Source organism: Epinephelus lanceolatus, chromosome 15, assembly GCF_041903045.1.
Source record: "Epinephelus lanceolatus isolate andai-2023 chromosome 15, ASM4190304v1, whole genome shotgun sequence".
Lineage (NCBI taxonomy): Eukaryota > Metazoa > Chordata > Actinopteri > Perciformes > Serranidae > Epinephelus > Epinephelus lanceolatus.
In genome coordinates, this window is record NC_135748.1 from 12,783,961 (window position 1) to 12,796,976 (window position 13,016).

The following is a 13,016-nucleotide window of genomic DNA, read 5'->3' on the forward strand; positions in this document are numbered from 1 at the left end:
GATGACCCTACATTTGAACCTCGGGTTCAGTCAGTGCAGTCCGTTTTATTCATGAAGCTCATTGTCTTTTTCACTCTGCATAAGTTTGCCAGCCAACATTGGTTAGCTCAGTTCGTCTAAGTTTGAACTTGCAATGTGAAAAATCTTTTTTCGATGGGCATTTCAGCCCTGATAGCTTCTGCTGTATCCATAAGCCTGCTGGCCTCTCCACCTCCCATTAAGCATAATGCAGGGTGGAAATGTCTCTCTTAACTCGCAGAGCACCTCTCAAATCCCTCAGAGACCAATAGCTGGAATGACAAATAGGAGGGCACGTCGGCATGGCATTTAAGGCTGCTAACGAGATAAAGCGCCCGAGCTTGGCACCTCTCACCCGCTCGCTACTCCTCCACCCCGCTTACTGTCATCTGTGCAGCTAAAGAGCTTTAGCGGAGAGGCCCCTGAAGTGGGGGCCACGAGCCAGCTTGGCTTTATCCCTCCCTTACCCCCTCTTCCCAATCTCCCTCCTCTCCCCTTCCCTGCCTTGATTCCTCCCACCACCGGCACATAATTAAAAGTGCTGGGCTGGGTGCCCAAGTGGCTGAAGGCTATGAGTCACTCCCCAGGCCTGGAAGAATGAGGGATAAATCACCTGGGGGAGGAGGGCTGGAACTTCTCTCTCCCCTCACACCTGGGTTCATTCGGGGGGACCCTATTACCAGGCCCTCCAATTACCCTGTCCCGCCAGCCTGAATTTATTTGTACCGCTCCCCCACCACCATAAAATTATAACTTTGCGTAATAATTTTTTGCTCGATGCAGTCCAACCCAAGGTTAATAGCTGCCTAGCTGACTTTGAGGAGGCTGAAGGATGCTGCCGCTACGATGCCATTCTCCTCCTCCTCCTCACGCCCCCTCCTTTCATCCTCTTTTTCAGCCTGTAAAAGTAGTACAGGGAAGGGGAGTGGAAGTGCCTAGCAGGAGTTATTGTCCAGTGCAACCCCATTAACGGTCCCCCAAGGTGCTGTAAGTGTCTCTCTTATGGGAGAAACCGCCATTAATTGTCTGATCAAACCTTGAGACCCTCACTGTTTTACTGCATTGTAGGCCCTGAACTGCATTCAGTTGAGAGGGCCCTCATAGAATAGATTTCCATCTAATGAAAAGAACTCGGTAAGGAGGAGTTTCTATTAACTTCTTATGGATAAAAGTTTAGCTTGTTTGTTGAACTTGTGTGCTGTAAAGTCTAGACAGCTGTTGACGTGTTTTCAAGTGCAGCCGAGACCTCAGCATTACACCAGGTCAAGGAAGCTTGTAAGTATTTCCGTCACCTTACAGCAGATAGTAGTTTAGGTGTAACTGTTAACAAGTTCTTGGTATGCATCTTTAAATGGTAAATGTTCTCTGAACACATGCACCTGTACAAGGCGTTGTCTGTGCAAAACACAGTCTAAAATTATATCAAAAACTGACCAATCAAGGAACAAGGGGGGAAAAGGGAGTATGAGTTTCAGCAAGCATTCAGTGCCTTACCTGACAATTTAAATAGAGTTGAAGTTGCTAGCCATTCCTATGACAACCTTATTTGGAATAACCCCACTTACAATATATATGTTCAGGGTCCTCATCAGCCCGCCCAAGAGTTGTCAATGTCAGCTTATTCAAAAATAGAATTCCTGCGTATCCCAAATAGTATTGGTGCCGCATACTTTAAGGTTTTAACATCAGTTACTCTGCTTGATTCAAAAGGGGTGAATTAAAACTGGAGACAATGACTGTCCGCCCTTGCTAAAATTTGCCCACAGCTTTACTAAATTATATTTAAAAATGGAAACCTCATACACAAAGAGCACATTATAAATGCATCTGCAGGATTTGATATTAGCTGGGTTGAGGGAAAATCTGTTAACCCTATGGGCCCGAACAACGCATAGTGCGTCCAAATTCACACCTGTACTTCTCTGTTGATTTTCTCCGCGACCGTGCTTCATAGCGAGAAGCCACGCAGATCACGTGAAACAGCGGAATTGTAGCTTTCCGACCAAGACCAACAACTTGTCAGTAGTCCAATGTTTTCACAGCGAAAAACAATGATAAAGTTACACTAAAATTATGTATAACAGAGCTTTCATACAGCTCTGCACACACATTACTCTTGGATGAATTACTCGCGAATGCAGGCTCGCATAGAAATGCCACGCATATCACATGAAAGTGCAGGAGCAGAGCTTTCCATTGATACCATACACATCATTGTGCTGTCATCCCATCACACTATAAATCCAGATTAATTGTCTACAAAATAAAAACCTGACGAATTTCTTTACAATCCATTATACAGATCTTGTTGTCAGTCACTTCATATAGTGAGGAATATCGTATCTTAGCACGTCTTAGGCTTGCGTGTGTTTCTCCCTGTCTATCCACATTTGTAGTCCAGCTTTCAAGATGTCCAGTTGACACTCCATCAAACTTTGTATGACAAGACCAGCCACTTCACCTTTGCGCACCCGGACAACTAAGGCCTATGCTTGCATGACAGGGCCATAGTCACCATATACATTGAGGGGGACATGTGCCCCCCCCCCCAAATGCCCCAAATGTCGCCCCAATATATAACTGAAACTGAAAAACAACAAACTTTGTTTACTGCATATTTTTGCAATATATCTTGCATTCCTGTTTCATGAGCATATCCTTTCTTTCATCTCATCAATAACTGGCCAAACAGCAATATTTCTACAGAAATTATAAAAGAAACGTTTTCAGCTATGAAACATAAAAGACCTGTATTAAATAGCAAGAGGAGACCTTAGTACATTTACAAGTTTGAAACACAAATACATCTATCATGGACAATCAGGGATGCCATGTTCTCCTCTGAAAGTAACTTCAATTTTTTCAAAATGTTTGCGTAAGGTGCAACTGAAGTTTTCTACAAGATCATTGTTGGTTGTTCCACGCACAGTACATGTTAACACCACAGTTAATACAACATTTGGGATTTTCAGTAGACATTTAGTTGTTGGTTTTTTTTTTCTTGAATGGTCCATTAAGACTGCAAACAAAGTTACATTCTTGTAATACCACAGGAAGAAAATGTTTTCTATATTGTTACTGCCCCACTCATGATTGTTATACTTTACTTAACTGATGAGAAACACAATATGCAGATCAAAACCAGACTTGTGAAATTAGAGTATGCTTAGCTACAGCTAAATGATTATGGAGCTACATTAGGGTCAAATGTTTTGTACTTGAAAAAATAAAATTTGAAACTGAAAATTCATGTGTTGATCTTGAATTTTGAAAAAAATCAAGATCCACTTCGCTTGCAATGATGGCGTCTGGTTGGTCGGGTCAATCTGCTGGAGCCCATACATCCAGCACACAGGTGAGAAATGTTAACTAAGTTTTGGGAAATCATAACAAATATTAAGGGGTCGTTTTTGTGACAACATACTTTTTTTTTGTGACGTCTTTTAAGTGGCGAATTTGTCAGAGCTGGAAAGTGTGATTGTCCACAGCTCCATCATCACGGCCCTGTTGATGCTTCCTCATCCAGTAAACGTGTCCCCTGGATGAAATCTTTGAGCTTGGGGAAAAGGAAACAATCCTGAAACACCTCCCTACTCACCTTACCTGGCTCTAGGTGATTTTTGTGGCACCAGGTGAGTAGGGAGGTGTTTTAGGATTGTTTCCTTTTCCCCAAGCTCAAAGGTTTCATCCAGGGGACACGTCTGGATGTGGAAGCATCAACAGGGCCATGACGATTGAGCTGTAAAAATGTATGTTGTCACAAAAACGACCCCTTAATGTTTGTTATGATTTCCCAAAGCTTAGTTAACATTTCTCACCTGTGTGCTGGATGTATGGGCTCCAGCAGATTGACCCGACCGACTGGATGCTATCATCGCAAGCAAAACGGACACTACGCTGCGTTCACAGTGCTATGTGGAAATCGAACATATCAGCACTTTAAATGTGGCTGTTGAACTGCAAAATCTGGCATAATTTATCGCTCTTATACCGCAATTGGTGCTCAGTACTGTCTAAAACAGATTTCTAAATGGAAGTTTGTCACTGGCATCAATTTTTACACTGCCAGTCACATAAATATGGTGTATATAAGTGTTGAGTCAGAATTTTTTTAGTTCCTACGTTCCCTGAAGGCACTGTCACTCATGATTCTACACCCCTCTCAGTTGATGCCACGCCCCCCACGCCACATCAGGGTCAAAAGTCTGAAACTCAAAAAACAGATTTGAAACTGAAAAAAAAAAGATCTGAAAGTGAAAAAAAGATTTGAAAGTGAAAAAATAAGATTTGAAACTGTAAAAAATAAGATCTGAATCTGAAAAGATAAAACATGCAACTGAAAAAAATAAGACCTCAAATGTTAAAATATATATGGAAGTGAAAAGTGAAAATAAATTATTCATTCAAAAGAATTACCAAAGTGAATCAAAATTATATTTAACCCGAAAAAACGTTTCATATACTTATTTTTATTTTGAATACATTGTTGTATTTTTCAAAATTCAAGATCAACACATGAATTTTCAGTTTCAAATTTTATTTTTTCAAGTACAAAACATTTGACTCTAATGTAGCTCCATAAATGACCATCTGCTCTCATGGAATGTCTTTTTTAAAAAGTACACAATTAAAGCCTTTTCACAGAAAAGCTCTCTTGGATAATGCACCTCATCCCCAGCCCCTTTTAGCAGGTCCATTTGTCTAAAAAAAAGGATGGAATGAGTTTTATCGATTTCCTTTTTGTTGTACCTTTTCCTCTGACTCCTCCAACATGTCATGAGCAGAACTCCCATGAATCCAACATGGCTTCTTAAAGTGTCTTAATCATTGCTTTAAAGGCCAAATCAAGATGAAAAGTCTTCAGCCGTGTGAAGTTGACGGGGGGGAAGAAAAGAACCAAAGAGATGCCTGCCTTGAAATTACGTTTACTGTCATATTAAAAAGAGGCACCTTCTTCTTTTCCGGGGGAATCAGAGGAGTGAGTGGAGCTTTGAACTGTGGCTGGTGTGTGTGGAGGGAGGTGCATGCAGTGTTTTAACTCTGGCTTCATCCTCAACACATCTCTCCTCTCTGTCTCTGCTTTTCTTGCAGATCCACATCATTGACTTTGATGATGAGAATAACATCATTAATAAGAATGTCCTTCTGCACCAAGCTGGGGAGATATGGCACATTGGCGCCAGTCCTGCAGATAAGGCTGTGCTTACCACCTGCTATAACAAAAGTGAGTCCTACTGTTTCCTTCTGTCTCTGGCTCCATTCACTGCCTCTTTATGCATCGTGTCTCTCTTATTTTCTTTCTTTCATTCTGCTTTTCTGTCTTTGTCTTGTTTTTGCATATCTTCCTATTCTTTTCTCTTTTCATTTGTCTCTTCCATCTAATGCACATGCAGTTTAGTAGAGAATCATAACATAATTGGTCTTTAACAGGTGATCAATAACAGCCAGTCTGTCTTCACGGGTCTAACAGCAGCAACTGTGTTAGAAGTCATGTTCAGACCCGGATCGAATCAATACTAATGTGTGGACATGATGACCCACATGAGGGATAAGAGCAGCAGCTGCAAAGTCACGGACAGGCAGGAGAAAAGCTTTGAAGGTCACATGCACATCATCTGTGCTTTTATGTAATATAATAATAATAGTATAGACGAAGGCAGTAAAACCTATTATAGCCAAAAGGAACGACTTTGCAATTTGGTTTAGTTGAGACATGGCATCCTTTACATTCACATTTTGGTACATGACATTCACTTTGACATTTTATACTTCAGCAGTGACCCAGTGGTTAGAACAAGGAGAAACAGCTTCAAGCACCAATGGTTGGATTAACAATCATGTTTTATAACCACCATAACCCTCTCAGTTGACACATTTATAACAGAATCATGCCACTCTCTGAACACATGACGAGATGTAACTGCATATCTTGGATGTACAGCACAGGCCAAAAGTTTGGACACACCTTCTCATTCAATGCGTTTTCTTTATTTTCATGACTATTTACATTGTAGATTCTCACTGAAGGCATCAAAACTATGAATGAACACATGTGGAGTTATGTACTTAACAAAAAAAGGTGAAATAACTGAAAACATGTTTTATATTCTAGTTTCTTCAAAATAGCCACCCTTTGCTCTGATTACTGCTTTGCACACTCTTGGCATTCTCTCGATGAGCTTCAAGAGGTAGTCACCTGAAATGGTTTTCCAACAGTCTTGAAGGAGTTCCCAGAGGTGTTTAGCACTTGTTGGCCCCTTTGCCTTCACTCTGCGGTCCAGCTCACCCCAAACCATCTCAATTGGGTTCAGGTCCGGTGACTGTGGAGGCCAGGTCATCTGCCGCAGCACTCCATCACTCTCCTTCTTGGTCAAATAGCCCTTACACAGCCTGGAGGTGTGTTTGGGGTCATTGTCCTGTTGAAAAATAAATGATCATCCAACTAAAGGCAAACCGGATGGGATGGCATGTCGCTGCAGGATGCTGTGGTAGCCATGCTGGTTCAGTGTGCCTTCAGTTTTGAATAAATCCTCAACAGTGTCACCAGCAAAACACCCCCACACCATCACACCTCCTCCTCCATGCTTCACAGTGGGAACCAGGCATGTGGAATCCATCCGTTCACCTTTTCTGCGTCTCACAAAGACACGGCGGTTGGAACCAAAGATCTCAAATTTGGACTCATCAGACCAAAGCACAGATTTCCACTGGTCTAATGTCCATTCCTTGTGTTTCTTGGCCCAAACAAATCTCTTCTGCTTGTTGCCTCTCCTTAGCAGTGGTTTCCTAGCAGCTATTTGACCATGAAGGCCTGATTGGCGCAGTCTCCTCTTAACAGTTGTTCTAGAGATGGGTCTGCTGCTAGAACTCTGTGTGGCATTCATCTGGTCTCTGATCTGAGCTGCTGTTAACTTGCCATTTCTGAGGCTGGTGACTCGGATGAACTTATCCTCAGAAGCAGAGGTGACTCTTGGTCTTCCTTTCCTGGGTCGGTCCTCATGTGTGCCAGTTTCGTTGTAGCGCTTGATGGTTTTTGCGACTCCACTTGGGGACACATTTAAAGTTTTTGCAATTTTCCGGACTGACTGACCTTCATTTCTTAAAGTAATGATGGCCACTCGTTTTTCTTTAGTTAGCTGATTGGTTCTTGCCATAATATGAATTTTAACAGTTGTCCAATAGGGCTGTCGGCTGTGTATTAACCTGACTTCTGCACAACACAACTGATGGTCCCAACCCCATTGATAAAGCAAGAAATTCCACTAATTAACCCTGATAAGGCACACCTGAAGTGGAAGTGGAAACCATTTCAGGTGACTACCTCTTGAAGCTCATTGAGAGAATGCCAAGAGTGTGCAAAGCAGTAATCAGAGCAAAGGGTGGCTATTTTGAAGAAACTAGAATATAAAACATGTTTTCAGTTATTTCACCTTTTTTTGTTAAGTACATAACTCCACATGTGTTCATTCATAGTTTTGATGCCTTCAGTGAGAATCTACAATGTAAATAGTCATGAAAATAAAGAAAACGCATTGAATGAGAAGGTGTGTCCAAACTTTTGGCCTGTACTGTATAAATATGTATAATCAATACTAGGCAGGGGACGATATGAAAAAAATTACATCATGATTATCCTGACCTAAATAATTGCGATTCACAATTTAATCTTGATAATTATCAAAATATGTACAATTCTCTTAAAATTTGTCTAGAAACAACTTTTTTCGTCACTGATAGGACACACATCTTTTTTTAGTGAAAAAACAGTTAAGGCTGTATCCGGCTCAGAATTATGTCGGTCGCATTACATTTGGCTGTTCAATACAAATATTTGACTATTTGTTCCTTTCCTTGCATATGGAGTTTGAGAGTTTGAACAAGGTTTAGTGGGAGGTTCAGGGTGATAGCCACATTACCGAAATATAGTAAACATGCCAAGATAGCCCTTCAAGCTAATGTTGGCTAATATTTTTCCAACATTAGCTATCAAACAAAAGCCAGAGACTGTGTTGTATTACGATACTGTGAGCTCGAAATTCACCACTCCAAGCAGAAGGGAGGAGATAATGTTATCTCAGAGCCTGACCAGGCAAAGCCTCTCCTCATTGGGGCAGCTGCCTCTGTCTCACTCCGACTCACCCTTATCAATCTCCCTTATCAATATTTTTGAGGCTGATACTGATGTCAATATGTAACAGTACAAACAATCTGACAACTGCATTGCCCATTTTTTCACATAACTCCTAATAGAACAAACATTTTTGTTAAGCCCAAAAGCATAGTTTCAAAAATTAAGCAGTACTCCGTAGCCTTAAATATTTTAACAACTAGATAAGCAATGTCAAAGTTGCAAGACTTCAACACTCACTAATCAGCTTGATCATGACAGTGTAACAGTGACCTGGCAACAGAAGCACGCAACCCCACAGATGTCATCAGATTCAGATTTTGATAAAAATGGACTGGTGCACAGGAGTCATCAGCTTTTTCACACTGAGCTCTGAATACTTCGAACCAGTGAGCACAGGCAGAAAGTTTTGTGGTCACGTAGGGCCCCATCACTAACACTGTTTGGACCTTTAAGGATTCATTTAATTTGAATATTAAAAAACTGTAACCAAGGTGTGTATCTAGTGAAACATTTTTGATGAACAATTTGCCATTCCATTGTATCCTTGGCACTCTAATTAAGATTATGATTTTATTTTATTCATAATATCCTGCCTATTAGCCAAATCTTAGCCTTAAATACATAAACAGTATATACAGTACACTCTAGGCTAAAGGTGTCTCAGATTTTTAGAATGGCTTCATGCCACTTTTGCTTTGTTAATGTAAGATCTTGACGATGACGACATTTTTGCCAGTGTCTGAGTCACACAGGAGCAGAGTGCACCGTCTTCCTTTATGGGTAGATAATTCTGGGACAGGATGTAGTCACTGTGTCTGTACCCCTCCCCATCCCTACAACCCTCCGCCACTCTCTTCGCTTGCTTCCTCACTTTTCCCCCTCTGTCTCTCGCTCTCTGTCAGCTGAGTTCTACATGCTTGAGTTCACAGGATGACAGCCACTCTGGACCGGGCTGAGGCTCAGACAGCCCACTATGCACTCACACACAAAAATATGTACGTATAAACACACATACACAAGTGCGTTCATATAGCGCTTCCATACCGCCTCCCACCGGCACTCTAATATGTGAGCAAGAAAAGGCTTTTGTTTAAAATGATTGCTTGCCCACTTACTCCAAGTGCAAGGTTGTCTAAAACCACTCAAGAGCCTGTGGACTCGCACCACGCTGCTTTTTAATTTGACAAATAGGCCTAACGCCAGTGTTTCATAGCCCAACGCCTGCCCACACACTGTCAATATCTACACCAAAAAGAAATTAGGCTGTTTTGCTCTCTCTGTTTTTTTCCTCTCCCTCTCTCTCTCTCTCTCTCCCTCTCTGTGATTGGTTATGCCCTCCAGCCTCAAACTTTTAGTCCAATTACTGTATCAATTCTACATTTACTCCACTGGTTCCAATTAGCAGCTCTGGCTCTGGTGTGGATGTGCCAAAATAACTCATTTGTGATGTGGATTTGGAGGAAAGTGTATCCACGTCACCACATTAGCGCCTGTCCACCACACACACACACACACACACACACACACACACACACACACACACACACACACACTAACTGTACTCTAACAATCTGTGAATGACTGTGTGTGTGTGCGTCTGTGTGTTTGTGTGTTGTCCCCCTCCAGCCAGTGACAGCAGGGTGGTGTCCTGTGCGGCAGTATGGCGGATGCCCTCTGATTGGGAGACAGGAAGCCATGAGTCACCTGACGACTCCGCCCACAACCCCCAAACCCTGGAGCTGCTCTGTCACCTAGACGACAGCGCCCACAGCAATGCTGCCTGGTAGGTGTTGCTGGGTAATATCTGTGCTCACAGCACAAGTCATGCAAGTGCAATTATTCTTTTGATCCACAATTGTATTTGTAGGATGGGGTGTAGTTAACATATTTTTGCATTAAAAGTAAAATAAATGTTAAAGTTGAAATAGACAAGTTTTTTGCTTTAACTAATGAAGTAAATGTTGATTGTACAATGTAATGGCTATAGAATAATGACACTATCAGTATTTAGATTGGTTCCCTATAAGCCTCACCTTCATTTTACAGTTTTGTCTGCCACTGGGTATGTTCTCTAACGAAAATGGAGGCTTGATTTACGGCACAAAGAAAGGACACATTTTGTGCAACAAGAAAAGGTTGCACAATGGTTGACACGCAACCCTGGCTACCAAAGAGTATCACTGTAAGTTCTTTGCAGTCTTAGACTATCTCCAGTTGTAGAACTGACGGACGGTGGAACATTGAATGAGTCTGGACTGACACAGATTTTTTTTTTTTTTTTTTTTTTTTTTTTTTTTATAAAACAAAGCTGTTTACTGTCTCGCATACTTTTCTCTGCATTTTCCTGTTTGTCAGACAATGGCCATCATCAAGTCCATTCACCTTAACTACCAGCTATGTTCTGTATTGCACTTCAGTAGAGCAAGGACACAAGTAAATGTTTTTTACACAGTATGCTGGACTAAGAGCCTAAAAACAACTTCACACTCGACACTGTGCTTTTTTTGGCTCCCGAACAATACACCTGCCGTGATGTAATTGTGTCACCTAGCAATGCTAGAATATATGCGTCATTTGGGTGCAAAAGCACACACAAACAGTTGACGGCCTCAGTGAAGTTAAAGCCTTGCTATTAAAGGTAACAAAAGTGTCGTTCCAAAAGTTACATTGCTGATGCATGAAGTATTTGAGTTTACTGTAATGTAACATCTCTGGTCTTTTTCTTCATCTGTTTTCCAATGCACTGTTGCGAGTGATAAAGAGTAGGGATGCAAAATGAAAATTTGTGGCCGAAGCCGAAGCCAAATAATATTAAATGCTTGGCCGAATACCGAATGCCGTTTTTTAGTTTTTCATTAGTTTTTGCAGATGAACCCCCTCCAGATTAGTGTTGTCACGGTACCAAAATTGGGACCCACGGTACAATACCAGTGAAAGTATCACGGTTCTGAGTAGTATCAGGATACCACAGCAAAAATGAGGCAGATGTGCCTTTTGTCATTTATAAAAAGATAAATCACTTTTCTATAATACATTCAAAATCAAAATAAAATAAATAAATAAAATAAAAATCAACCAGTCACCGTCCTCCCCTTCATAAGTAAAGAACAGTCCCTAAAGTGCGGTGAGGTTTGTGGACCGTTACCTGCCACAGAGAGAAATGTGAACGGCTCGTTTCTCCTCTGATACGCCACATACTGTGTGCCGCCATGGCTCGGCTGTTCAGGAAATTTTGGGCAGTCATGACAACAAGTTATTCACCTGGAGCCGGACTTCTTCGTCGCCGGTAAGCCATTATAATGCGCCGCCGTATTTGACAGGAATACGTATTCCTGTCTGTGTCTGTGACCCCCGTTCAACCCACAACCGGTGTGATTCGCCTTTCGTTTCTGCTGCTGGTTGAAATCTGTATTCGCACAGCGTGCTGAATGATTTATTTTGCCCGCACAAAACTATTTTTAGTCGCAAATGCGAGTGCGGTGACGGACGGAGTAAAATATCGCCACACTGCCGACATTTTACTCTGTCCGTCACCGCACGCTGTTTGATTGCGTTATCAAAACACGCCGCTATTAATCGGCCTTGCTTTTCACTTATTCCACCGAATACTGAATGTGTGTTTTTTTTTGCAATATTCGGCCGAATATATTCGTTACCGAATATTCGGTGCATCCCTAATAAAGAGCGAGCTGTACCTTGCATGCTGGTTGGTGGTGTAACAGTTAATAGGCGTCCAACACGCTACACACTGTGTATGTAGCACTCTACTAATAAATATATTCTGTCGAACCCAAGAGTTCACACTCTACACTATACCTCCTTGAGTCCTCAGCAATACACCCGCTATGTGTGGAGTTCATCAGCTGATTAGTTGTCAAAAAGATGGAAGGACAGACAGAGTGAAGCCCTTTTTATACGTAGATCACGCTCTATTGCTGCTTTGAAGTCCCTTCTTTATGCCTCCTTTGCATTTTTACACAGAACCAAATGAGGGTGACATCATTCTACTCCAGTGTGTGATTTTACATAGCATCCCGACATCGTAGAATCAAAAGAGGCGTGACGGACAAGATTTAGCACAATAGTGTTAGCCTATAGTGTGACAGATGACATACATGTCAGCAGTGCTTTCTAAGCAAGAACAATGGCATAACATGGCAGTAACAATCATTTACTGTTCATTATATCGCAGCTAATCTCGTCTTCTGCTCAGAGGGTAAGGAGCTTCCAGACTCATTGTTTTCCCAATTTGTGGACATTTTCGGCCGCCAATCTTCTTCTTTGAGTTAGCCACTAACTGGTATCAGCTGCTTTTTAAATCTACAGTGGGTCAAACACAAAGCATGTTGTCAAAACGTCACACCCATCCTGTCCATGGTCCCGTCCTGCCAACTGTCGTGTTTGTACATACATCATTTGGGCGCTGTTACCTTCCATTGTATATATTGTGTATATTTTGGATTTGCACCTTTTTGTTATCTGAGACTTTAATATTTGCACTCTTTGTATTTGCACTCTTCCCACTTTGTATTACAACTGCTGCACAGTAATTTCCCATGGGATGAATAAAGTTTTATCTTATTTTATCTTGATCAGTAAAGAATCAGCCTGTGACACCAAGAATCAGATTCTTATCAAGAGATTTCCAAAGATTTCCTTCCCTAGTGTCTATCAAAATTCCTTCTTTGTTACATTCCTGGATTGGAGTTGAGTTAGGGGAGGAGTTTCTCAATGGCCAGTATAGAAAGACTGATTACAGGGACCAACAACTGTTTCCATATACAGTGTGGGAAAAATGTGAACCTATCCTTTAAACCCCATAATGCGGTTTTAAGTTTTCTGAGTGTGATACTCAATTTATACATCA

At 41.5% G+C, this 13,016-nt stretch overlaps 1 protein-coding gene across 1 annotated transcript in view; it reads left to right on the forward strand.

The window, feature by feature from the left end:
• Window positions 1-13,016, forward strand: part of eipr1 (EARP complex and GARP complex interacting protein 1) — an 84,609-nt gene that overhangs the window by 9,379 nt on the left and 62,214 nt on the right. Inside the window, exons 3-4 of the mRNA XM_033641933.2 lie at window positions 5,110-5,242; window positions 9,776-9,932. Coding sequence (XP_033497824.1) covers window positions 5,110-5,242; window positions 9,776-9,932 — 290 coding nt within the window. The remainder of the gene's footprint in view (window positions 1-5,109; window positions 5,243-9,775; window positions 9,933-13,016) is intronic.